The sequence below is a fragment of the Cricetulus griseus genome, chromosome 3 (assembly GCF_003668045.3).
Source record: "Cricetulus griseus strain 17A/GY chromosome 3, alternate assembly CriGri-PICRH-1.0, whole genome shotgun sequence".
Classification (NCBI taxonomy): domain Eukaryota; kingdom Metazoa; phylum Chordata; class Mammalia; order Rodentia; family Cricetidae; genus Cricetulus; species Cricetulus griseus.
The window spans coordinates 63,533,974-63,561,942 of NC_048596.1; the positions used below are offsets into that span (position 1 = coordinate 63,533,974).

General features: G+C 43.4%; 1 protein-coding gene and 1 pseudogene across 1 annotated transcript in view; one reads left to right on the top strand and one right to left on the bottom strand.

Annotated features, from left to right (window-relative positions):
• The window catches only part of CUNH10orf143 (chromosome unknown C10orf143 homolog), a 28,402-nt gene extending 9,053 nt beyond the window's left edge, over positions 1-19,349 (top strand). Inside the window, exons 2-4 of the mRNA XM_027409083.2 lie at positions 12,020-12,181; positions 12,291-12,353; positions 18,816-19,349. Of these exons, the coding sequence (XP_027264884.1) occupies positions 12,020-12,181; positions 12,291-12,353; positions 18,816-18,845 (255 nt within the window). The 3' untranslated portion in view covers positions 18,846-19,349. The remainder of the gene's footprint in view (positions 1-12,019; positions 12,182-12,290; positions 12,354-18,815) is intronic.
• A 1,844-nt stretch (positions 19,350-21,193) lies between these two features.
• LOC100768459 lies at positions 21,194-27,731 on the bottom strand (annotated as a pseudogene).
• Between the last annotated feature and the right edge of the window lie 238 nt (positions 27,732-27,969).

Here is a 27,969-nt window from a genome sequence, read left to right on the forward strand (position 1 = left end):
TATGATAATTAAGACTGAGCTAGCATATAAGAAATCCTAGTCAATTGGCCAACAGCATTGTAATTAATATAAGATTCTGTGTTATTCTGGGTGCCCACGTGGGCGCCCTGGCAGAAAGATTTATCGTTACATCCTAGCCCATTCTAACACAGACTTCCCCCTTTTCTCTTCTTGAAAATAACACCTGCAAGGCCATTTGCTGCTGTTTTTCTGCCTGAGTCAGAAAGCAGCCACTTTAACTTTTCTTCCCCTATTAATAAAGGATCTCTCTGTGAAAACAGGAGTTTGGGTGTGGTGTGTACCTAATCCAGGGTCCAAGAGGGAGCCCCTGCTGTTTGGGGCATGGTCTCCTTTAGACACTATTGTCAAACATCACTTGACTGTAATGGTTTGAATGAATGTAATGTAATAAACATAGTGGCTTATTTCTCAGCTTTCAATATCCTTCCCTCAATCTACATGTTTATCCTTCTACCAATGGTGTACTCTCTTGGCAAGGATAATTGTATGCTAAGGTGCTATTAGGCTTGCCATCTCTTCTATAAATTGTTTCCTTTTTGGTTCCATCAGTTGAATTCTGTGGTTCTGTCTCTGTCTATTTTGAAAACACAGTGAAAGCCTAGGTCTGCCAGTCACAGGTGTCAGGCAAATCAGCCAAGGCCTTTGTACTTCAATTTTCTTGTTCTAAGACTCCAGTTAACTCCTTACCTTCCATTGTGATGTGGGGAAGAAATGAAATGTCATTTTATTTACATACAGGGGGTGTTTATTGGATTTTGCTTGCTGTCGGTAGAAGTGCATAATTGCTTTCTTTAAGATCTTTAGAGTTGGGGCTAGAGATGTGTGTGGTTTGGTGATAGAGTGTTTGTTCTATCCCTAACATTGTGGAAAGATTATCTTTAATGTGACTTGGGCTTCTGTGTCCTGGGTAAACTCACAAAGGCCTAAATCTAATCATTAGCAAGTCCATTGAGTACATTTGTCTTCCCTACTCCCACCCCAAGTTCAGTTTCTATTGGACATGTGACAGGAAAGGTCTGAGTTGCACCTAACTCCTCAGACCCTTCTTTTGTTTCTGATCTCCTTTCAGCTGGGGCAGCAGTGGCAAGGATGCAGGTTCTCCCTCCAGTGCTGCACAGCTGTTGAGCCAGGCCTCTAGGCTCTGACGGCAGGCCAAGCTCTCAGTGTCCACAGTGGTCCAGTTCTTTGCCAACAGGGCAGGCCCGTTGGGTCCAAGTTTATAATAGCACTTTAATGAAGATTCTGGTGTTGTCCTTGGAGATGCTCACCCATGCAAATAAAGACAGAGTAGTTCAGTCAAGCTTGGAGAAGGTGTGATATGGCTGCCAAGCATGGGGCTAGTCACTGCATGAAAGGGCCTCACCACAGTATAATCACAGACTCTGCCAGGATGGACCACCTTGGCAGCTGAGGAAGGCCTGTTTCCTTTTTTTCTGCTTTTTGATATTTTGAGTAAGTGTCTTCCTACGTATCCCAGGCTGGCCTCAAACTTGTGGTGAGCATCCTTCTTCTACCTACCTCCTTTTTGAAAAAACAAGATTTACTTTATTTTTAATTATGTGTAGTTGTATGTCTACATGTGGGTATATGCAGTTGCCTGCAGAGGCCAAAGGTTTTGGATCCCTTGGAGCTTCAGGTGTGAATGACTGACACAGGTCCTCGGAAGAATAGCAAGTGCTCTTAGTTGCTGAGCTATCTTTCCTGTCCCCTCCCCACACCTTTCTATTAGAAGTGAAGGAATAAATTTCTCTTTACTTTTCTCCATTGCTGCCTCAAGGTGACCATCTATCCTAGCATTAGTTGGCCTGTTATTTGCGCTTGGCTTGCTGACACTGTAACTCACCATCTCTTTGCCAAGTGGACTTGGCTGGGAAATCCTGGAAGACCCTGCCTAGTCAGTTGAGAGTCTTTTGAATAATGCTCATGGCTGAATGAGATTGCAGCATCAAGATGCCACAGTCTATGTGGTGAGAGCCCTCTACGTCCTTGTAGAGACCAAGAGAGTAAGAGTAAGAATCCTAACTTCCAGCCCTTTTCTGCTTGACATACAGCCAGATTTCATTGTGCTGTAGGAAGCAAATCTCCCAAGGGTGCAAGGTCATTTTCCAAATGAAAATGCCATCAGGAAGGAGTCTTTGCTTGATGGAAACCATGCTTTCACTCTAAATGGCAATCTGTGGGGCCTTATTAATTTCAATTCCTGGAAGGCCCGCTCCCTGTACAGACTGATGGCCATCCAACTGTAGCACAAGGAAACGTCTTTATTATGGCAGATAGAGCTGAGTGAAGCTGAGGAAACCATCCAATACACTTCCTATAGCAGGACATGACCAGTGGTGTACATGCAGAGTGCTTATCAGCTCCAGGATAAGGCTGATGATAAAGCTCAAAATACCTTCAAAGTGAAGGATTAGATCATTATTGCTACTATGTATTATTATCATTATTATTTTGATGCCATGTCACTGTGTAGCCCAGGCTGGCCTCAGACTTGTGATCTTTCTGCCTTCCCTTCCCTAGTACTGGGATACATGTGTACATGTATGAAGTTATTTTTTTATGTTCATTTTTATATAAAATATGTTTTCTTGTGAACTTGGCATCAATGTATTACTGATTTCTAATGACTCTTCCTGATTTTCTGATTTTTTTTAATTTTAATCCTTTTTTTTTTTGAGACGGTGCCTTACTATGTAGACTAAGCAGGCCTTGAGCTCACAGAAGTCTTCCTGCCTCTGCCTCTGAGGTGCCAGGATTCAAGACATGCACCATCATGCCTAGCTTGGTTTTCTGATTTATACTATGCATATGTTAACTCATGCTAAGTCACGTTAACACATATAGTATAAGTGCTTCACCCGGGTGTTTGATATTCAAGAGTGTGCTGTCTCCTTTTTCTGCTGACTACGGAGACTATGCCATGCTTTCCTGTTGGAGAGTTCAAAGGGCAGCTCTCACTTTCCATTCACTCCACTCTTCTAGAGTTTAGGGAAGGAAGGTGGACTTTGGAAGGTGCTCTGTAACCCAGAGCCATACCCACAAAGGAGCTTCCATGTGGGCTCCTGGATCCTTAGTCCCTGTTGCATTTCCAGGAGTACCAGGGTCATGTCCCATCTGGTTTCTGAAAGGGCTCATCTTGTCAGCACAGAAGCTATGCTTTTGAATCTCATTTCTGGCAAATTGCTAAGTCTTACCCCCTCCTCCCTCTGGACTCTTCATTCATTAAGGCCATTTGGACCCATCACTTCCAATAAGGGAAGTATCTACATCAACAAAGAAGTGACCCCCTTCCTCCTCAGGGAGGGCAGCTGGACATTCTGAGGCCTGTCCCAACTTTGTCCCATCATTGAGGCAGCAGGATCATGACTTTTATTTATTTTAATTCATGCCTTGTCTGCAGTGGTGTCTGCTCAGCTCAGCCCCTGATTCAGCTGTGCTTAGAGGAGGCCGCTGTTCACTTGATCTGCTTCAATTACTGTTAAGTAATGGGGTCTTCGTGTCTAGTTGGGATTTTAATTTTGTTTATATAGTGAAGTGTCTTTTTAGTTTGGTGGTAAATCTTCATCTGCCTTCACGAAAGCTGACAGATCTCTCTGGAAGAGAGCAGGGAGAACGAAGCAGTCAGCACAAGCAGTCCTGGCATCAGAGCTCCTGCAGCAGTCAGTGTCCTAAGGTCCCGGTAGGCCTTGCTACCTGGACCATTGGCCACACAAGCACGTAGGTCAGCTATTCATAAGCAGCAGAAATGAGAGTCATTTAATCCACTCTGATGGCTGAGGGTCACCACGTACATCATGGCCTCATGCTCCAGAGGATACCTGCCTACCATGGTATCAGAGTAGGCCTTTCCTTTTCTCCTGCACCACGAATCAAGGACCAGGACCACCACCTGAGCCACCTAAAGAATGTTATCTCAGCTGGGCATGGTGGCACACGCCTTTAATCCTACCCAGCACTTGGGAGGTAGAGGCAAGCAGATTGCTGTGAGTTCAAGGCCAGCCTGGTCTATAGAGCTAACCCCAGGACAGCTAGGGCTATTATACAGAGAAACCCTGTCTTGGCAAGGGTAGCGGGGAGGGCTGGAGATATGGCTCAGTGGTTAAGAGCACTGGCTGCTCTTCCAGAGGACCCAGGTTCAATTCCCAGCACCCACATGGCAGCTCACAACTGTCTGTAACTTCAGTTCCAGGGGATCCAGCATCCTCCTCACACAGATATAGATGCAGGCAAAATTCCAATACACACATTAGCCCAAAGTATTGAGAGTTGACAGCAGCCCAGTTTTAACACAGTGTAGTAGTTAATTTTCTGTTGCTGTGATAAAATACCATGACCAAGGAAGCTTAAGGAAAAGAGTTCTTTTTTTTTCCCCTAAGCTTACAGATCCAAAGGAATAAGGGTCCGTTATGGTGGGGAGGCATGGCAGCAAGTGGCAGGCATGGTGGCAGGAGCAGGAAGCTAAGAGCTTATATCTTGAATAGCAAGTATGATGCAGAGGTGAACAGGAAGTGATTGAGTCTTTAAACTCTCAAAGCCCACCCCCAGTGACATCCTCCTCTAGCAAGGCCAGACCTCCAGCCAGACAGCACCACCAACCGGGGACCACATCTGAAACTATAGGGACCATTCTCATTTCAACCACCACACACACTGTACGTATTTCTCCATGTAAAAATTGAGTAGATTCCAAGTAACTAGATATTTGGGCCTTGATCTGGTCCTTTTAAAGCTCTCATCTAATTTAATGTTTTAGACTGATGAGATGGCTCAGTGGGTGAAGACTTTTGCCCGAAGCTTGATTCCTGGAACCTACATGGAAGTTGCACTCTGACTTCCACATATGTGCCATGGCATGTGCACCCCCCAAAATGAGAAATAAAGGTAAATAAGTGTAAAAAACACTTTTATAAAAAAAATTTAAGCTCCTCTTTTGTTTTCTCTGCTCCATTTCTGAACGGTGTTTAAAAACCAAAATGACAGTGTTGGGTGCAGTGAATATTGAGCTCCTTGCTCTTGGATGCTGTAAACCATCTGAGGTGTGGATGGACACACTCCTCTGTGTGTCTCCTTACCTCCATGTCATGCACACTCATTGGTGTGTCTCAGTACCTCCACTGTCATACTATATATATGCATGCACACTCATCTGTATGTCTCATTACCTCCATGTCATACCTATGAGAAGCTAGGAGTGGGCAACAGTAGTTCCAATGTCAGAGATGTGTCTTTGGATAGATGGCTAGAGATAGAATTGCTGGGTTCTCATGACTTCACCATATTTTCTTATCTCTTCCTTCCAGCATCTTAGGAGATGCTTGCTTTCTACAGGGCTGTGCCACATTTGAAAAGCTGTGCCAGGCTGATGGATGACAGATGATATCTTGATTTAGCTTCATTTGCATTTTTCTAGATACAAATGTATTAGTAACTGTTCTTATTGCTGTGTTCTTAGGAAGCAGGGAGATAAATCCTGGTGCTCAGCCCACTTTTTCCTCTTTTCCTTTTCTTCTGTCCATTATTTCAACCCTGACAATGATGCCACCCACCTCCAGGGCCCAGCTTACTCCCTCAGCTAATGCTGTCTGGGAATACCATCACAGATACCTCCAAAGACATGCCCACTAATGTCCCAGGCATTTTGTCATCTAATGAACTCCACAAAGAAAGTATTGGAATGAGTATCTAACTGTCATGACTGATGTGTGATGGTTCTCAACAGCTTGCTTTTAAATCATCTGTCTTTTGTTCATGGAGGTGGCACCAGTATTTTTTTTTCTCTTGGTTTTTGGTTTTTTGAGACAGGCCCCATGTAACAGAGGCTAGACTGGCCTTGACTCCTGATCCTCCTACCTCCCAGCAAGTGGGATTGCAGGTCTGTATATCACACACACACACACACACACACACACACACACACACACACACACACACACACACACACACACACCTTGTTCCACAGCTTTTATGAGTTTCACATATGACGGTCATGAGCCTTCATAGCATATGCTCCAAACATTTTCTTCTTGGTTTCTTTTTTTTTTCAGGTATCTTCAACTTATTGACATGTTTGTTTTAGTTTTTTCTCTTGAGATCTATTAATTTTTATTTTATGTGCATGGGTGTTTACATGTGCATCTGTGCACCACATGTGTGCACTGCCTGTAGATGTCAGAAGAGGGCACTGGATCCACTGGAAATGGAGTTACAAAACCAAACCCAGGTCCTTTGGAAGAGCAGACAGTGCTCTTAACTGGTGAGCCACCTCTCCATCCTTTGTTTTAAGTTTTTTGAGATAGGGTCTTACTCTACAGCACAGGCTGTACTCTTAAGTTGAGCTCCCTTTGATCCTCCTGCCTCAGCTTCCTACTGCTGGGATGACAAGGCTTTGTGACCTAACTGTAGGCTTGTTTTGCTTTGTCCTAAAGAATTTGTTTTTAAGTAGTCAGATATGTAGATATTGTTTATGTTTTTCCCCTTTCTGGTTTTGCGACACAGGTAGATAATCTTTCCCTGTACTGTAGTTAGGATGCAGGTCACTCAGGTGTTTTTTGTTTTTTGTTTTTTTTTGGTGTTTTGGTTTTTTTTTTTTGCTTTTTCCTAGCCTGCATGTATGTGTACCCTGTACATATCTGATACAAAGAGGTCAGAAGAGGCTGTAGTATCCCCTAGAGCTGCAGATGGTTGTGAGCTGCCTTGTGAGTGCTAGGGATTGGACTTGGGTCCTCTGGAAGAGCAGCCAGTGCTCTTATCCAATGATCTATCTCTCTATGGTTTATTTTTAAATATGATATCAAAGCCAGGTGTAGTAGTTACACATCTTTAATCCCAGCACTTGGGAGGCAGAGGCTGGTAGATCTGTTGTGAGTTGGACACCAGCCTGGTCTACATAATGAGTTCCAGGACAGCCAGAGCTACATAGTGAGATCTTGTTTCAAAAAAACCGAAACCAAAAGAAAAAAAAAAAAAAAAGACAAGAAAAGAAAAGTAGCAGATAAAGGTTTTGTTTTGTTTTTTTTCTTTTCCCAAATGGCTACCCAGTTATCGAAATAACTTACACTGTAACCAGGCATGATGACATTTATCTATAGCTTATCACTTGAGAGGCTAAAGCAAGAGGATTGCTCTGAGTTTAGGCCAGCCTAGGATGAATAGCAAAACCTTGTTTTTAAGACGAAGGGGGTGGCTTGAGAGATGGCTCAACTGGTTAAGGCACTTGATATATATATATATAAGTTCAAATTAGGAACAAGCTTGTTTCACATGTCAATCCCTTCCCCCTCTCCTTCCCAAGGCACTTGTTCTTACAGAGGACTTAGATTCAGTTCCTGTCACTGATTTAGCAGCTCAAAACCATCATAACTCTAGTTCCATGGGATCCGAAGCCCTCTGTGAACTCTACAGGCACTAGGGACACAAATGGTGCACATACATGCAGACAAAACACTCATATGCATAAAATAAGTGAATTTTTAAAAGCCCATTTATAACCCAGTGATTTGAGTGACAACTTTCCATATAATTTGGAGAGTTTTCTAGACTTTGAGCTCTGTCTAATTGGTCTGCTTGCCCATCTTTTTGAAATGCACATATAGTTGCTGAATTTATTTTTTCTTTTTTGGGGCATCAGTGAAAACAAAGGCAGATAATTATTTAGAAGGAGAAATTTTCCCCCCAGGGAAAAAGTTTGAGAGCAACAACAACAAAAAGGACATAAGACTTTCTGACACATAGATTAGAATTTGGGGATAGAGAAACATGGCTTTATTCTCAAAGTCTGCAAAAAGTAAGAACTAGTGTGTTTTCCTAGTGTCTTGGTGAGGGGCTGCATGCTAGAGGGAAAAGGGCTGGAGAGCCCTTGAGAGGGTCCACATCACAGTGGGTCACCTATGTCCTGCAGGCCTGGTCAGTGTGGACTCAGGGTTGAAAGTCAACTCTGAGCCATAACTAATCAGTTTAATGAAATTGTGGGGATTACACAGCTTGCTTCAAGGGATAAGTTTAGAAAGGCCAGCCCTTCTAGGTTGAGGGTCCTGTCGGGACACAGACTGGAAACAGATTTTACATAAGTCAGCCTACATTTGTTTCTTGTGCTATGTATTGTACAACTATGTGATTAAGAAGGGTCGTCATATTGGGAAAATTATGTTTACTTGTAAAACAGTTTTCATAATTTAGGACATTTCAAATCCAGAAACATGACCAAAGGTTATGCTAGGCCATTTTAAAAATTCAGTAAATAGCCTCTCTAGCCAGGTAGCTGGCTAAGTTTACAGTGCCAGGCATGAAATCTCTCCTATTGAGTGGGCCTTAAGTCCAATTAGACAGCTCTTGGTTACCCTCAAGACAGTGGTGCCCGTATTGCACTATTGGTGACTTCTCAACTATTTTTGCCCAAGTCCTCACCCAATATCATTATACAGTCATGGTATATTTTAATTCCAGAGTTTGTTTTTTCTTTTCCAGGGAGCTTCTGGCTGTTTTTCCCATGTGCCCTTTTGTATCTATTCATGTTACTCATGAAATATTAATAGCTTGTTAGTATTTTTGTTAGGATTAAGTAGAATTTTCAAATTAACTTAGGGAAGACTCTCATCTTTGTAGTCTCAAGTCATCCTATCTAAGAATAGGAAACTTTCAAAATGAGTCCTTCTGTACTTTGTGCCCTGAAGAGTGTTCTAAGCTGGCATGGAGCACTTACATGAATTCTCAGCATTGCTGAGGCAGAGTCAGGAAGATCAGTTCAAAGTCATCCTTGGCTACATAGCAAGTTCAAGGCTAGCCACATAAGACTTTATTTAAAAAACAAACAAACAAACAAACAAACCTTCCCCCACTCCAAAAGAGAATGTTTAATTCTCCAAGCCAGGATTGGTGGTGCATGCCTGTAATCCCGCCTCTCTGCAGCTCCCAGCTACCTGGGTTGCTGCCTTTGGGGGATCTCCTAGCACCTGCTCTCATGTGATGCACAAGACCTCACTCATGCACACAGACACATAAATAAAACATCAATTAAAATGAAAGTAAAAACCCAAAGAATTTGCTTCCTATTTTCGTGTAGTTTCTTTGTTTTTGATTTGTCATAAATGCCACTTACACCTCAAATGATTTTTAGTATCTCTGGAGCTAATTGTGTCATTGTTTTCCTCATGAGAACTAACATATGAATGGTGTTCATGGATTTCCTAGTGTTGAGCCCGTCTTTCATTTCTTCCTGGTCTTAGTGTGATTTCCTTAATGTGATGGGGGAGGTTACGTTTCCTCCTAGCTTTACTTTTTGCCTTGGTGTTTGTGATGGTTAGTGTTGAATGTCAATTTGACAGGACAGGGAATTGGACAAACTCCAAGCATACCTGTGAGGTATTATTTAGATTAGGTTAGCTTCTGGGAATGCCTGTGGTAAATCTAGAACTCAATCCCATGTACCCATGGTGAAATGTCTCCTCGTTGAATAAACCCATTATATTTCAAAAAACTCCAATGGGACTATTGGCAATTAATGGTGGCTGTAGAAGTTGGAGGAGGGTGTAGTTTTGTCAGTGGTGTACCCATTGAAAAGTAGTCTGTGCACTAGTAAATAACTTCCTACCCACAGTCATGCAAACAACCATAACTGAATCAAATTACAATGTGTGCACACACATACACCCTGAAAGACCTGAAAATTGGAGGGAGACTTCATGGAAAGAAGAATGGTTTCAGTGGAAGAAGTGGTGGGAGGATAAGAGACCGTCAAAGCCCTTTAACATCAGGCATGAGACTACAGCATTTGGAGTTTGCCCTGCTGAGTTTCCTTCTTGTTTTGCCAGGAGTTCCTCACTAGCTCCATATTCCTCCCTTTGAGAATGGTAATGTATATTCTGTGTCATTGTATGCTGGAAGTATGTAATTTGCTTTTTAATTTTACAGTTAAGAGCTTGTCTTTACTCTCAGAAGGGACATTGAACTTTTAAGCAGTGTTGAGACTGGAAGACTATGGGGACTTTTGAAGTTGCACTAAATGCATTTTACATTATACCATGACCGTGAGCCTATGGGGCCAAGAAATGGAATGTGGTAGTTTGAATGAGAACTGTTCCCCATAGGTTCGTAAGTTTGAATACTTGGTCCTCCCTTCCCAACCCCCCACCTGGTAGAACTCTGGGAAGGATTGGAAAGTGTGGCCTTGTTGGAGGAGGTCAGGCTTTGAGAATTTAAAGACTCACACCATTTCAATGGTTATGCTTGTGGTAACAATGTGGAAGCTGGGCAGTGGTGCTACACACTTTTAATCTTAGCACTTGGGAGGCAGAGGCAGGTGGGTCTCTGTGAGTTTGAGACTAGACCCTCTCTTGAAAAAAAAAAGAATGTGCAGTGTAGCTTCCTGCTCCCACCACCATCCCCTTGGCCTCTAGCCCCCTGGAATTGTAAGCCCAAATTGAAGGAACCAGCTTCCTTTTGGCAGCCATAACAGCCGAACATGTGCTTGCCATAAACCTGCCTTGGTCACGTAGAGGTCAGATGCCTGTCTCGTGACAAGGAACCCATCAGAAGTTAGTCACTAGAAAGTTAGATGCCTGTCTCGTGACAAGGAGCCAATTGGAAGTTAGCTGGTGGCGCTATGCTCTACGACCCTGGGTGTGCTTTACGGACAAGCGCACGACAATGACGTAGAGAGCATAGCAACCACCCTGGGAGGGCCTATGGGCCATAACAACCAGTTGACCAATCAACACAGGGCAAGCCCTCCAAGCCTGGAAGCACACCAATCATGAGCCTGTGCATAAGCCTGTGCGTACCCCTAGACACTCCCCTTACGCTGCCCTATAAGATCTTTTGGGAGACCCAAGGAGCGGTCTTTTCTAGCCATCCGCCATGGCAGGTGGGTGAAAGACCCGAGCTAACATGGGGTTAGTTCGTTAAATTACAATAAAGCCTCGTGCAGCTTGCAGCAAGCTCTCGAATCCGCCTGGTGATTGGGGTGACCTCGAACCTGGCCTGGGACCCCGAGTTTTTGGGGGTCTAACAAAATAAACTCTTCTATGAGTTGCCTTGGTCATGGTATTTTATCACAGCTACTGTAAAATAACTAATAGAGATGGTAATGATTAAAACTCACTATATATTTGACATTTTCAATGAATAAATTTTAAGAACCAACTAGGAATTACTAAATACCATAGATAATAAACACTCAGGATAATAAACACAAGGAAACTCAGACTTGGCAAAGACAGTGATTTCCAACTGAGTGTAGATGTTGGAGCCATGCATTAGATCATACAAGCAAATGTTTTCTGCCTTGGGAGGTGTTCAGAAGCAGGTCTTTCTGGGTGGCCACCAGAGGGACATGCTGGCCCTGGGCCGAGGGTAAATTGGTGAGTGTTTACGGAAGTCCTCCTGACTCTGTTGCCCATAACAGAATGGCTCTGGGAATGTATCTTGGGGCATTAGGACATGATACATTCTTCTGAAGTGTTGAAGGACTATCTTTGCAATTAACCTTCTTTAGTTCATGTAGATGTAGAAACTGAATGTTAGCTTTCCCCCACATTACCTGGTTATGGGCTGTGTGTGCAGACTCTGAGATCAATAAAAGTAATTTGTTCTTCCATGCCGGTAAGAGAATTATTCACAAGTGAGCCATGCATACTGTGTTAAGAAAGAATGCAACTCGATGCTAAGGAAGATGTGTTGAATCATATAAGTAGTTCCTTGAACAAAATTTATAGGTTTAGTACATTTTCAATAAACCAGTCACAATAGTTTATTACAGGAATTTCAGCCAAAATTGTTTAAAATGACTATTTTAAATCTATCAAACAGAGTAACTACAGACAGTGCTTGAACTAACAAGGTTAAGGTAAGTGATGGCTGTGAGTCCTGAAAGTCATCTCCACACATGTCCCAGGAAGCTTTCCAGCTCCACAGGGGTCTATGTTGGGAGCTGAAGTTTTCTGAAGATAAATTCAGAGTATTATATATTGCCTGAGGTGATCAGAAGTAAAATCTTGTGTTTCAGAAACGTGCATGCAGGAGGTCAGAGGCTGGTGGGCATGAGTACAATAGCCACATGGTGAGCACCTGCACCCTGCTGTCCTGGAGCACAGAGGACCAGGAGCCATGGCCACCAGGCCAGCCTGCACCACGACCAGCGTGTAGCCAGGAGAGGCTGAGCTCGGTGGTATGTGCTTCCTCTTGCCCCCAAACCCACTGGGAGCCCATAGAATTCATTTCAGAAAACCATGGCTATCCCTCTGCTGATGCACACATGTCTGTGGTTCATTTAATAGGTTTTGCAGAACGGCGGAAGGAATTCAGCCCAGCCTTGCTTGAGATGTATTGCAGGGGAATCTGTAAGTGTGATTTCACTGAGACATAAAAGATAGAGTTTTTCAACATCAGATCTGGAAAACAGTTAATAAAATCTGCAATCACATACATAAATAAAACTGAAGGTTGATTTGAGCTTTTTTTTTTTAGCATTCTGTTGAGGTAAAAAATATTCCAACTTCATATTTATAACTAGATATTACAAATAAATTGAAAATTCTTACTAAAAACAGTATTTGTATATGTGTACATGTGTGACAGTGCTGGTGACTAGAATGCATCCTTGAGGAAAAGAAGTTGACCCTTTACTTGCCTGCAATACAGGGCTTGAAGGTCATTTTGGAGAAGAGACACAACCTTATTTAAATTACCTCAACAGGAGTCAGCATCTTTTCTAGTGTGTTTCTATAAACTTTACATAAATTGTAGATTTCTGAAGGAAACATAGTGTTCACACCATCCCTTCAAAATAAAGGGAGGTCAAAAACCGCCAGTCAATTTTCAGCCTCTGCTGTAGGGCGGAATATCATAAAGTATATATTAGCATAATAATGCCTTTGTTATTAATTTTGAACTTACTCTAAGAACAAGTTAATATGTTTTTGATAACCTCTATAATTCTTGGGTTTTTTATTTTAAATTTGAAATCTCAATATTGTAATAAAAATCCAACTGTATTTAAATTCCACATAGAAACCAGGAGAGTGAGCATGTGTCTAAGTATGAGTGTGGGAGATTGCCCCCTAAAGATCTTCAGAGAAGTGAATTGCTGTTCCTGATGAGCATAAGATTGAGTCTGTAACTTATAAGCATCTTCAGCTGACACAGGACTGGCTGCCAGGTTCTATAATGCCAGGCACTGACTTCTGTCCTAGACAGACCCAATGCCCTGGTAGCTGTCACCCACATGACCCTGGGTAGCTGAAGTCATTCAACTGATTCAAAAGCGAACTTCAGTGTCATGCTGCCTCCAGGAAGGAGTGCTTTGCTACTTTCTGTTCTCTGTCTGCAGAGCATCATGTTGCATGTGTGATCTATTTCTCAACAGTGGTCAAATTCACAATTTGAGTTTAGTATATTTAGGTTAATTCCCATGCTGCCAAATATACCCTAGGATGCAGATAAGTCATACTTTGCTTAAGAATTGTGGCCCCAGTGTGGTCACATAACCTCTGTGGTTGTGACAGGCTGGTTCTCTTTCTTGCCCTCAACTCCATATCCTTGGGCTATAGCTTTCAACTCCTCCTGTCTGTCAGAGGCACCTTTGGAAGTGGGGTGAATTCCTAACACCCAGAGAGGTTGTGTTCTGGCATGAATGGCTTAAAGGAGGAAAAAAAAGAATTAGCTCAAGCGCCTGATTGGATCATTTTGGCTAATATTCTGTTTGAACAACAGTACCTGTTTGCTTAGGGTTTTCCCTTCCTTTGTAATTCCCCAAGCTTGCCTCCTTTAGTTTCATAGGAAATGAATCTATGAGCAGAAAACCTACATTGATATGTAAATATCGGTTTTTTTTTTGTTAATGCTCAATATTCTTTTCATCTAAATTTCAGAAACTGACTTTAAAAAATCAGTTTCCTTTTATTTGTAGTTATTCTCAATAAAATTTTACCCAGGCTTGGGCGGTTTAATATTTACACCCACTATTTCTAAAAGTCTTATGTAAATAAAGATTGAAATGTGAATTTGAAAAGTCACACCTCTTGATATTTGAACAGACTATGCTGCATATATCTTCTTTTTCTAATAATACGGCTAGTTTCTCTCCTAAGCTTTTAAAATAATAAGACACTATTTTTATATTCTAAAACATCAAAAGGTTCAGTGTTAAATAAAAAGCAAATAATATTTTTAGAGATGCAGGATCCCAGGGAGCACTACTTAGCAGCAAATCACTGGTGGGCAGCAACTGCAAACTTCAGAGGACTTTATTAAACTCAGGCTCATTCATAGCTGCCTGCCCGCATGCACAGGAGTGCTTCCTTACCAGCTCACCACTCCCAGCCTCACTCCGATGGCTCCCCTGCCTCTGAGGGAGGCAGATGCTATGTCAGTTTGGTTCATGTGGAATCCATAACAGCAGCCCCATGTGTGCCTCTCAGCTTGTTTGGTGGCTTTTCTCCAAAGCTTCTCTGTGACCTGAGCCTCTTGTAAGTTTCTGATTATAGTTTGCTGATCCAACTGATATTTTCTGCTCTGAATCCCGGGCAGAGCTGGCTCTGTAGGACCTGAGCTCCTTGCTCTTCAACTTTTATTTATTTGTATGTGCATTTATTTATTTAATGTGTGTGTGTGTGTGTGTGTGTGTGTGTGTGTGTGTGTTGTGTGTGTGTGTGTGTGTGTGTGTGTGTTTCCAAGACAGGGTTTCTCTGTGTTGCTTTGAAGCCTGCTCTGGAACTAGCTCTGTAGACCAGGCTGGCCTCGAACTCACAGAGATCTGCCTGCCTCTGCCTCCACCAGTGTCCGGTGTGTTGTGTACTTGCATAAATGTGAGCACACATATGTGTTAGGGTCTCTCTCTCTCTCTTTTCTCTCTCTCTCTCTCTCTTGTGTACTTGCATAAATATGAGCACACATATGTGTTGTCTATGGTCTCTCTCTCTCTCTCTCTTTCTCTCTCTCTCTTCTCTCTCTCTCTCTGTGTGTGTGTGTGTGTGTGTGTGTGTGTGTGTGTGTGTGTGTGTATGTGTAAGCCCAAACTTGACACTGTTTTCCTTGATCATTTCCCACTTATTTACTGAGGCAGGGTCTCCCCCTGAAACTGGAGCTCACTAATTCTGACTAGTCCAGCTAGTCAGCTTGCACCAGGGATCCCCTATCTCTGCCTCTCAAGTACTAGGATTACCAGCAGGCTACCATGACTGCTCATCTTTTCCATGGATTCTAAGGACTGGAACTGAAGTCCCCATGTACGAATGCTAGTGCTTTATCTGTCAAGCCATCCGCCCAGTTCTCTCTGTCATGTTTTTTTAATCAGTGAGTTGTTTCTCATGAATGCATGGACCTTTTTTTAGTGTGTTCTCAGTCCCACTCTGTACATTTGCACTTCAATCCTTCCATCTGATCCATTCTAGTTCATTCTCACAGTGGTTTCTAGCTCAGTAATTGCTGACATGTGTTCTTTCGTTTGCTTGCTTGCTTGACATAGTCTCAATATATAAATTTTGTGCTTGACCCACTAGCACTTATAACTTAATTTATCCTGTTTCTCATCATCTACATTTTACCTGGGGGCTTTTTACCTTTCTTTCATTCTGTCTGTACTTCTTTCACTGCTTCTTCCATGTCTGGCTGGCTGGTGGCTGCCTGGCTGACTAGCCATGGACATCTCCTTCTCTTTCTCCCTCATTCTCTCTGGAGCCTAGATTGCTTTTCTTACTTATTCTTTCTGCCCACCAGCTGCCTATCTCTCTACTGCCTAGCTGTCCGCTGTTCAGCTTTTTGTTAGACCAATCAGGTACCTTAGGCAGGCAAAGCAACACATCTTTACATTGTTAAGCAAATATAACACATCTTTACATAGTTAAAGTAATGTTCCGCAACAACAGGCTTTCTGTGTGTGTGTGTGGTAAGATGCACTGCCAAGACCCAGCAAGCCCTGCTCTTTGCCGGTGACTTCACCAAAGCTTAGACCCAGGGAGCAGACCATCCCCATCAGACATGCTTCTGGTATTGGGTGTATGATATCTATGAGTCCCAGAATCTCAGGGCTTTAGTCCCTCCCCAACCCAGACTGTTCCTGTGTACATTAGGCTTCTCTTTGGGTATGACTGTGGGCCATGTGACCTGAAAGACACTGACAAACTGGGACAAATGTGGAAGACTCAGGAGACAAAACTGGACATAGTAACACCTGCCCATAATTGTAGCATTTAGAGTATGGAGGCAGAAAGACCAGGAGTTTAAGGCCAGCCTTGGCTACATGTGGAGTCCGAGGCCAGAATGGTTTACATGAAACCCTGTTTCAGAAAACAAAAATAGGGGCTGGAGAGATGGCTCCAAGGGTAAGAGCATTGACTGTTCTTCCAGAGGTCCTGAGTTCAGTTCCCAGTAACCACATGGTGACTGACAACCCTCCATAATGAGATCTGGTGTACTCTTCTGGCCTACAGGCCATACATGCAGACAGAACACTGTATACTAAATAAATAAATCTTAAAAAAATTTAAAAATTTTAAAAAAACTTTAAAAGAGGGAATGAGATCAGGAGTAAGTTGGTAGGTGGGGGTTAGGGATGGCGTGAGGGAAGTCTAAATGAGGACAGCTCATGTTGATAACCTCTCTTGGTCCCTGAATCTATATGTTCTGTCTGCAGCCTGTCTTCCAAGTGTAAGTGTACAGAAGTGTGATATCTCAGTGAATACCTTTTTAATTAAAAAATTGTTTTTCATGATTTGTGGTAGTGATGCATGATTAGAATGGAGCTCATTGAGAAGTGTTCACCCAGTCCCACCCTCAGATCCTGGACTTTTCTCTAGGGGAGGCCCCACCACTCCAGTGATTCCCCAAGCTCCCCTGACCTAATCCCATAGCACAGAAGAGCCTTAAAGGAAAATAGTCCTGTGGAGGATTTGGGGGCCATGCTGCATTCTCTTTCTGCAGAACCGCTGTCCTGGGCCGTGAAAGAGCTTGGGCACCACAGAAAGGACCTTGTTTCTAACGGTACCTGTCCTGCTTGTCATTCTTCCAGGACTGTGGGAACATGGCCTGTGTGTCCTATAATCTTATATGTTCTCATATGACAGTCTTCTATGATCCTGCATGTTCTTAAAGGATATTCTTTTATGATCTTGTATGTGTTTGTATGATCTTATATGACATTCTTTGATGTTCTATGATTTTATGTTTGTGTATGTTTTTATATACTTATCTATGATCATGTATGTTCTTGTATGTGCTTATATGATAATCTTGTATATTCTTATATGATCTTTTGTGATCATATATGAATTGTTCTATAATTTTATATATTCTGTGCTGGTTTTATTTGTTTTTGTTGTCCTATATATTCTATGATGTTCTTTATATGTTTTTCTATGATCTTGTATGTTCTTGTATGTGCTTATATGATTATCTTCTATGATGTGTGTTTTTTTATATTTGCTTATATGATCTTCTATGATCTTGCATGTTCTTATGATAGTCTTAGATGTTCTTCTATGACCTTATATGTTGTGTGTTCTTAAATGAGGATATTCTATGATCTTGTGTGTTATATGTTTGTATGTATTATTTATATCATGTTCTCATATGTCCTCACACATGCTCCTCCATCTTTCATATGTCCTCCACCTTTCTCCATCATGATATATAGTGTCCTCATGACCTCAATGGGCTTGACCTTTTGGACAGATAATCCAATCTTGCCTGTGTGCTGCATGCACACCAGGCTCTTCCTGGTTCTAGAACATTCTGACCTCAACATTGTTCTCATTGCTTGGGATGCCTTCTGCATCAAAAGGTAGATATGTGTCTATCCTAGCTTTCATAGTACTTTGTTCTCATGGCCTAGGTGAGTCATGAGCCATTGGTATAAAATGGGTACATGGCCACCTGCCAGTTTTCTTCAGGCAATGTCTGAGTCTTTCCCATAGGCAGCATTTGCTTTCTGGAGAATGGATGAAACCCTTGTCTAGACTGTCATCTTCTCATTTACTGAGCACCCAAACATACCTGGACCTCAGCCCCTTCAGGGAATCCATCATTGATATGGGCCTTGTAGGCAGGGATACCCACCCTTCATTAGCCTGTGGCCAGAAGCACAGTGATGTATGCCAGAGCACATAGCCAGCCAAGTGTGACAGAGACTCTTGGATGTCAATGGGACCTCTTGCTGCACAGTAGTGTGGCACCTGGCCACTGTCATCCTTAGTCATCTTATTCTCCCATCTACTTTTGTGGGGACATGAGAGGCCTGCTCCAAGAGTGTGGGTGAGAGCCCTGGTGGGGACCATTATGGTCCTGAGCTATTTCCAGATGTCACATGAAGATCAAGCTGATAGCACCTTTTAAAATTTTATTTTATGACTAGCTGAGTGATGTTTCATTCTTTTTCTCCAAGTAATGAAGGATGTAACGTTTGCTAAGAATATTCTATGCACTAGGTGGCATTAGGAATACTTTAATTTCCTTAGTGACAGTGTAATGCACATTAATGCATTTGTAAGTTATGCCTTAGAAGTCATTATTTACAAGTGGAAGCCATGCCTGGTGTCCCTCTCCTGTTAATGTATTAATTATTATTATCTTATTTTTGAGACAAGGTCTCACTCTGACGCCCAGGCTGGCCTGGAACTTATGTGGCCTACGCTGGCAGTGCTCCTGTCATAGCTTTACATGTGTTGGGGTTACAGGCGTGCGCCATCACTCCCATCTTAGCCCGCTTATTATAAATGGTGTCCTCTGAGTTGGTGATTATGTAGCTGAAGCCTGTTACTGAGTACAGGGCAGGCTAATATTCACAATATGTTCTTTCACCATTGCAGGGCCATTTTAACCATACCGGGAATCATTAGAAGATGCGAATGGGAAGAAGGAAGATTCCAGTTGCGTTTGAATCCCTGTGTGATGGCCATTGCAAATCCCTTACAGCTGACCTGGATGCCCACCTGTTCATTGACAACCAGAGCTCCCTGCAGGGGTTGTTTGCCTCTCAGCTAATCCCACTTCCTCTGCAGAAGGCCAGAAACATCCAGAGTGTGGTGGCTCATTGCAGCCTCTCTTCTAGAAGTCAACAAATTCTATATCAAACTGCCTAAAGCCTTTGGAACCTCGTAGCTCATGTAATCATAAGGCACAGCTGGAGATCTCCCTGCCTTTGGACTTTGGGTTTTTTTTCTAGACATAACCAGGGCTGTTCACGTGTTCTTTTTAATTAAAAGACTTATTTTTATATTTAAAATGCCTATAATGTTGAAGTGAATTTTACTAAATGTTAATTTTCAATCAAGCCATGTAATTCTCCAACTGTAGTTATGAGGGACAGAACCTCATTGATAATAAAATTGAAATTTTGGATAGCTGTCGGGTTTCAGTGTGTTGTGTAAACTGACCTTGTTTTTTCTGCATCAGGATGCTATGTGAGCTGTCCTGTTTGCTGAAGTCCTAAAGAACCGACTGGGTTAGAGAGCTGATATCACGTTCTTTAACTGAAAGCTGAGGTGGGGCTCCAGCCTTCCTGCCATGTACCCATCATGTTCTTTCCAGAGCTTGTGTTTCCTGCCAGGAACAAATGAAAGAGCCCAGTCCATGATAACCCTGGTGTGTGGTCATGGTGAGGCCCACACTGCAGAACTAGAGAAGGGGAAACCAAGATGCTGGAACTAAGTGTGATGCCGTTTGTGAAGATGCTCCAACATGGCAGGACATGGCCGCTAACCTGGGGAAGATGCCAGCACTGCTTATCGATGGGCTTAGGTTGTAGTGTGTGGCCTTAAAATGTGGAGTCTTGTTTGTTTTGTTTTTGAAGAGCTTTAGTTTTGTTTTCCTCAAAAATAACATTAATTTTTATGAACAAATGCAAACCCCCTAAGTTCCCACTTTCCTTTTACCTGTAAACTCTGCCCCAGACTCACAGAAAGGGATGTCCATGTGTTTGTGCCAGGTGTCGTGGTGCTTGCAGAAGCACACAGTTCACCAGAGTGTCTCTGAACCTAGCAGTCCCTCTGACCACCATCTACCCCCATGACAAACATCCCTTCTCCATGTGAGAATCCAGCGGACACTGATTCTGTCTTTTGCCTACTGAAAATGTCAGGAGTGGTCTTAAAGAACCACCTTAAGTTTTTAAAAATTACATTTAGTATATTTTTATTTAGTGTATGTGGAATGTGTGTGTGTGTATGTGTGTGTGAGGGGGTGTTTAGTGTGGTGTGTAGTGTGTGCGTAGTATGTTGTGTGTTATATATGTGGTGGGGGGGTGGTATGTCGTATAGGGGGTTTGTGTGTGTGGTGTGTGGGTACGTAGTGTGATGAGTGATGTGTGTGTGTGGTTTGCATGTGGTGTGTGTTGTATGTGTGATGTGTATGTATGGTGTATGTGTGGTGTGTTGGTGTGTAGTATGATGTGTGTTGTATTTATGTTTTATGTGTTTGGTGTATGGTGTGTGTGTGTGTGTGTGTGTGTGTGTGTGTAGGAAAAAAATTATACATGGGATGAAACAATATACATTCAAGACATACAAATAAGGGTTAGGTCTATCGCTCAACTTTAAAAAGTTACATGACTGGGCCGGGCAGTGGTGGTGCATACCTTTAATCCCAGCACTTGGGAGACAGAGGCAGGCAGATCTCTGTGAGTTTGAGGCCAGCCTGGTCTACAAAGCAAGTTCCATGATAGCCAGGGCAGTTATACTGAGAAACTGTCTCAAAACAACAACAACAGAAAGCCCCAAAAGTTATATGACTGAGTGGTGGTGGCACATACCTTTAATTCCAGCTCTTGGGAGGCAGAGACAGGTTGATCTCTGAGTTTGAAGCCAGCCTGGTATATATATAGAGTGAGTAAAGACAGCCAGGGCTACACAGAAAAACCCTGTCTCAAAAGACATAAAAACAAACAAAAAGTTTATATGAATATCCAGTTAAAACCAACAGGGTGTCTCTCTTGAGATGTTAGATGACATGGCTGTGTACTTAACTGTCTTGAAATGTCCCCAGATAGTTCTGTCATTGAACAGGAAAGAATAAACACCCCAGAGTCCTTTCTTTCAAATGAAGAGGGAAAGGCAGGGATGGAAGAAATTTGTTCTCTGTTCTTGTGACTTGACCTCTGTTCTCCTCTTCTGGCACCTTAGAAGCCTCCTCTACCTCTAAAGCATCTGCCACCAAATCCGACTCTTTCTCCTCTGCCCCACTGAAGCCTTTACCTAGGCTTGGTCCAGTCCAAGGTAACCATGTTTTCATCAATTTCACCATCTTCTAGGGCTTATTTGGCAACTTTGGTGTCCCTCACTATTGAAGTCTATAAAACCAAACCCTTTGGAAGACCCAATCTCCTGACCAGTGACTATTTTTTTGTTTTGTTTTGTTTTGTTTTTAAGACAGGATTTCTCTGTATTGTTTTGGAAGCTATCCTGGAACTTGCTCTGTAGACCAGGCTGGCCTGGAACTCACAGAGATCTGTCTACCTGTCTCCCAAGTGCTGGGATTAAAGGCGTGCGCCACCAACGCCCAGCCCAGTGACTATTTTTGCAAGAATAGAGCCCTCAAGTGATTCTTTAAAGGTCTCTTCAATAGTTCCCTCCAACAGATATCTGACAGAGTTTGGGATGGCTGACTTCTTGTATTCGCAACCCCCGGGTCCTTGTAATTCTAGCCTGATTGTTTTGCCCTCGATCTCCATTTTCTTTCAGGAGTTTAAAGCTTTAACATCTTCAAATGAAGCAAGTTCTATAAATGCATGCCCTTTAGATATGTGGTTTGGATTCAGGGGCACTTTGATAAAAGTTGTTTTCTCAGATACTTCTGAAGAGGTTCTTCTGCCGCACTGTAGGGAAGTTAAAACCAAGATTTTGCTTCACTCCAAGTGCTTTTCTTTCCCGCTCTCTCTTGCCTTTGTCCTTTCTCCAGTGTAGGAGAGTGAAACAGATCGCTCATCAGGCTCTGTCCCCTGCTTTTCTTCAGAGTTTTTCTCTGCATCAACTTCTGCATTAACGTTATGAGTGATCCCTTTATTTGTCCCACCCTCGCTGACCAATCTGATCTCCATGGCATCGTCAGACACTTCATCCTCAATGATGTTGAAAGATGGGTTTTTGGCTCAAAGTATTCTTACATGTCAAGCTTTCTTAGTGCCTCTTTCTTTTTGTTTTTCTAGTTGAATTTTATTGCCAAACATTTTTTAAACCAGTGAGTGCCAAGGCCTTTTCTCAGTCTTTAGCAGACTTAAAGTCCATATAACCAACTTCCTATTTGCACCAGTTCTGACATCCACAACAGCCAGGTCAGTCTTAGCAAAAAGTCTGCTGGTGGCAACTTTTCACTCAGTAGCAAATTTGCTGGCATTAGGGTTCCAGCAAACAGGTCGAAAGGTGTGATTCTGAGCCTTCCACTTTCTGTTTCTTGGTTTCAGGAGCTTCTTTCTGTTTGGTCATTTCCTTCTTTTGTTTTCCAGCAGCTGCCTTGACAGGCTCCTAGTCTTCTTCCTTCTCCTCTTCATCACCGTCACCATCATCACCTTCATCCTCCTCCTGGTCACACTCTTGGCTTCACAGGAACAACTCTTACAGGCGCTTTCTCCCCTTGGCCAGTGTGATCTCCATAGCATCTTCTTCAGATTCATCTTTCTTCTCTTTATTCTCATCATCATCATCCTCCATCCTCTGAGGCAGGAACAGCAAGCTGCTGCTTTCTCTGCTTTCACAATTGGCAGCTCAAACGGACCCCCTTTATCATTGTCTTCATCCTCATCACTGTCATCTTCATCTTCCTTATCCTCTTTCCTTTTTAGCATCCTTACCATTCTTTGGCTGGAGTGACAGCTCCCCCCTTTTTTTTAACAGGGGTTGCTACCAATGCTTTTACTTGTGTGACAACTTTAACCTTTTTTTTTGTTTGTTTGTGAATCTGCTACCTTCTTTGTTGGAGTTGTGGTAGCCTTCTTGCCCTTTTTTTTTTTTTTTTTTTTTTTTTTTTTTTTTTTTTTTTTCCTGAGAGATGACAATCTCTTCTCCACTGCTATCCTCTTCATCCTCTTCACTATCTTCCATCTTTTTGGGGGGAGGAGCCATTTTTTTGGAGTCACTGTGATTTTACTTTGTTCTACCAGGCTTTGTGAGTTTCATCATAATGGAAGGTTATGACTATGGCATTTGTGGCGAGAGAGCAGTGAGAAGAGCTAGGGAAACTCAAGCAATTCCTATGGCAAGCTCAGCTGAGGACATGAAGACACTGGAGTACATACAAATCAATGCCAGATACAGCTAGCATCTGAGGCAAAAGAGGCCAATGCCTTCTTAAAAGTCAGCAGGAAGTTCTGTTTACAGCAGGCCTCCCTTAGCCAGCTCTATCCTGGGCAACCCTGGGTATGTTCTGCTGCCTGTGGACGTATGTGGGGCCAGCACAGAGGTGTGCAGATCCTTCTTGAGCTCTGGACATGACTGGGGGTGGGGCATGCAGCCTGCTAGGGATGGCCCGGTCAGCTGTCCTCATGCACAGCTTGCTCTCCCCGCCAAGCCACGTGTCAGCAGGCCAGGTACTAAGCACAACCCATTAGCCCACAGGCCGAACCTGCACAGATTGCACTAAACTGGGTTTCAAGCACCCCTGAGGAGCGTGAAATGGGATTATCCCTTCCCAGTGCTTCCTCATTGTTTCCCTGTCAAGAAGAGGAAAAAGACATTTCCTTCCACCCAAGGAAACACTGGGCATTTATGTGTGTCACTAGATAAGTTCTTTTTTGCCCCTTTAATCTTTCACTGTTGGGGTTTGCATTACGGTAAGAGTATTAAAGTATACAAACCTTTAAGCATCTTAAAGTAAATTGATGGCAATTTCTAAACCAACAATTTGAAAAACACTCACTCCAGAAACATGCTAAATCCTTAGCAGAGGGCATGTTAACACCGTTCAAGCTGCTTCGCCTTCTAAAACAGTGTTTCCATTTTTTTTTTTTTTTTTTTGTGTGTGTGTGTGCTTGCATGTGGTGACTGGGGGGTCAAGCTCAGGTATCATTTCTCAGGAGGCTGCTGAACCTGGAGCTTGCTATATTAGCTAGACTGGCTGGCCAGAGAGCCCCTGAGATCCACCTGTGTTCATGACCCACATTCTTAGATTACAGACATGTGCTGCCATACCCAGCTTTTACATGGAAACTAGAGATAGGAACTTTGGTCTTCATGCTTGCTCAACAAGCCCTTGTCACACTGAACCATCTCCCCAATCGATAACATGATTATTTTCAAGAACTTGAGTTGATAATGCTGCTAATTGCTTGAATTTCCCAATATTCTTGACAAATCCTTTCATAAGTAATTTGAATTAGCAGAAAGAATTTAATCTTAAGGATTAGGAATGTCTTTTCCAATCCCCCAAAGTTAATGATGATCATTGATGACCCATGGTCAGCATTTAAAGACATCTGGGGAAATAGCTATTTAATTTTTTAATCTCTCTGTGTGTATGCATGCATGTGTGCATGCATGCTCAGGTGTATACATGACATGGCATGTGTGTGGAGCTCAGAGGACAGCTTTGTGGGGCCTTTTCTCTCCTTTCACTTTTGCATGGGCACCAGAGACTGAGTGAAGGCCCTTAGGCTTGCTCAGCAAGAACTTTTACCTCTGAACCACCTTGCTGGACTTTGATCCCGATTTTAGGTAGGCTGCTGTGCTTTTTGGTATTAAGCTCTGTGGATTTCTCACGTATTCTGGGCAGTAATCCTGCCTCATGTCTGTTTGCACTATCTCTGCATCACAGTGTCCTCTGCACTCCTCATTGCCGTTACTGGGGGTAGTGTATCACTTGTCTGATTTGCTTTTGTTGCCTAAGCTTTGAGGCTTGATGTCTCTGGTGTCATTGCCAAGAGCAATGTCCTGAGTCCAGCCCCCTCTCTTTTCATTTCTGTGCAGAGAGAGGTTCAGGTCCCTTGTTTTAAGTCTGCAGTCTATCTCAGTTCTCTTTCTCTCTCTCGCCCTCTCTCTCTCATACACACTCTCTCTCTCCTTTTAAAGGTGTGGTAAAAGTCCAGTTTCTTCTTTTACATGTGCATATCCAGTTTTCTCAATTTCACTTGTTGACAAGGCTGGCCTTTCTACATTTTGTAGTTTGTCCTCTTTGTTGAAGCTCATCCCACCATTGCAGCAATGTGGGGAAACCTGTGTAACATTATGCTAAATGAAGGAAGCCACTAATAGGCAAATGCTGCATGCTCTCAGGCATATGTAGAATCTGAAAAGAATTAGTTTGGAGAGGCAGGGTGTAGAATGAGAGCTGAGTGCTGCCAAGGGCTGGGGCGGGTTAAGGTGTAAAAGACAAGTTAGTTCTAATGTTCTGGTGTGCAACATCACACAGGTAACAAATCGCATCACACAGGGAACAACCCAGAAAGAGGGTAGATGTCCAGTTTAGTGTTCTCACCATGGAGTAAGTAGTACCTGGCAAGCATGAGGACCTTGCTTCCATCCTGAATATGGAAAAGGGAGGGGAGGGAGCACTTGAGTTAAGTTCAATGAAGCATCCTCAGATTCAGGAGGCCTGGCTTTCCAAGGGGGCACCCTGGCTTATAGCACACCAAGCTGGCCTCACCCTGGCAGGCAGGATTCTCCTGGCACTACCCTGCCTGGTAGATTTGTTCCAAGATGGGTAGGCAAGTTGCACTGGTTTTGGAAGGCCTCATGTGCTGGGCTACATCATCCATCTCCACTTGCTGTGTATACTATTACTAAACCCCCAGAGTCAGAGAGGGACTGCCACACAACCCTTGCTGCTGCAAAGTAACTGCCTCTTTAGGCCTCCTCAATGGATTATTTAACTGTGGGTTGGGACCAGATGTTTGGCATCCACTATTTAAGTCTAAGCACACTACACCTGACATTGCAAAGTGAAGCCACAGGCTGAGGTTTGATCTACCCGGCCTTGCCCTCAGTGATACCCCTGGGATATCCATTGCTTGGAACCAGAAGTCTCAGAGACCAAGTGTGGCCTTGCACATTCCTTATCAGAAAGGAGGTAGGTTAACATGATGTCTTCAGAGACGTTTCTTCCACTCAGGAACTTTAAAACTAGACTGGGACTTTGGGGCTAATGAATGGCCCTTGGTGACTGAAAATGACTATGATCTCTCTCTGTGAAATTTCTGTTCCCATGGGCCCTCATGAGTCTGGATTTTGTTTGATTTAAGGGTTTGCACTGCTGCTGGCAGCCTTGGCTAGAGCAACTGAGAGGCCCATGATAAGAACAGGGAGGTTAGGGTACCCAAGGGTACTGGGTCTGGGGGAAAGGTTACTTTCTTCCATGCCATTTGCCTACCCTGCCAGTGGAAGGAGTAGACGGACAGGAGATGTTGAGGCACACTGAAGGTGGAGACAATAGAACAAGATAGAACAAGACCTAGGCACTCCATTTGTCTCTGGGCCTCTTTAACAGAGCCACCCTGCTAGCTCTGGTTTACAGAAAGAAAATACACATCTGTTTTCTGGGAAGTACCCTGTAATTTTCCTGGTACTGAGTTGGGGGATGCTTACAACAGATGGGGGGAAACATGTCATCCTTGGCTTGAGCATGTAACAGAAAGTGTGTGAAAGTCTGTCTCAGGGCTGGGCAGCACTCATCTTCCTCACTTCCCTGCCAGGGTCCAGTGCCTTCTTATCAAGTATTCAGCCTTCCCCACAGACCCTCCAGTGCTCTGCTAAGTATGCCAAGATGAGAGAGTGAGGGCATGGACCACTTTTCTTTTTCTTTCTTTCCTTTTCTTTCTTTTTTGTTTGTTATTTGGAGGCAGGGTTTCTCTGTGTAGCCTTGGCTGTCCTGGAACTTGTTCTATAGACCAGGCTGGCCTCGAACTCACAGAGATATGCCTGCCTCTCTACCTCCCAAGTGCTGGAATTAAAGGAGTATGCCACCACCTCATTCTTAGCAGCAACATAATGCTAACCCTTGTCACCAGTGCTTCTACAGTCTTTCCCCCATGGACTATCTTCCTCCTTACCACAGTGCCTTAGGGAGTTCTGCCAGTCCAAACCCCAATTCATGACAGCAGGAAGCCCCAAGAAGCTGGAAGATGCATACTTGCCCTCTAAAAATCACATGTATAGAATGGGTGGCAGCTCCTAGGATCCACATAAGTCAAGGAGACTAGATGAGCTTCAGAGCCATGGTGTGACAGCCAGGTGACATGGGGTGGTTAGAAGACATCAGTTCTGTGCGAGCACCTGGATAAAATGTGCAGGCCTTTCCTTGCAATGATTAGAACATACAATATCACACAGTGACTGTCTGCAGGTGCACACACCTGAGAAGCGGATTCAGACATCCCCCTGGCTGGTAGGATAAGATGTCCCGCCTGGGTCACGTAGCAGGAATTTCCCCGGTAGGCTGCTCGGCACTGTTGCATTGATCTGTGTGAAACAGGTGAGAGAATGCAGCAGGTGCAGCCTAGGGTAAGGGTGTCATTCTTCAGAAATTGTAAGCCCAGCTGCAGTGGGAGGGGGGTGGTGGTTCTGGTGGAGGCATCATCACCCTCGTGACTCACAGGGAGATGGCAGCTTTACATATTTAAGAGGAGCATGGCCGGTTTCTTATCTGAAGTATACTTCCCTGGAGAGACCACCACCATTTGATCTATTTTTGATTAAAATGTAAAAATTAAAAATTAAATCAAATGGTGGTATAACTCCTTGGGGAGAACACACTTCAGTTATGAAGTATTCCCCACAGCAACCTTGGGACTCTTACGGCAGCATCGTCTCATCTGTAGGTGGTCTTTTTATGTCACACGTAATTAAAATGAATTGCAATGAGATCCACCGATGTCTGCCTTCTGTGTGACGACCTGCGGCTGGTGTTTCCCAAGCAGCTCCCCGGGGGTGTAGCCTCAGAGGTGAGCTTTGTGGTAGTGGCAGGGAATCCAAGGGTGCCAGGCCTGAAGGAGGAAGAAACATCTTCAGCACACCCCAGTACCTTCTCTTGTGACCAGTTCTG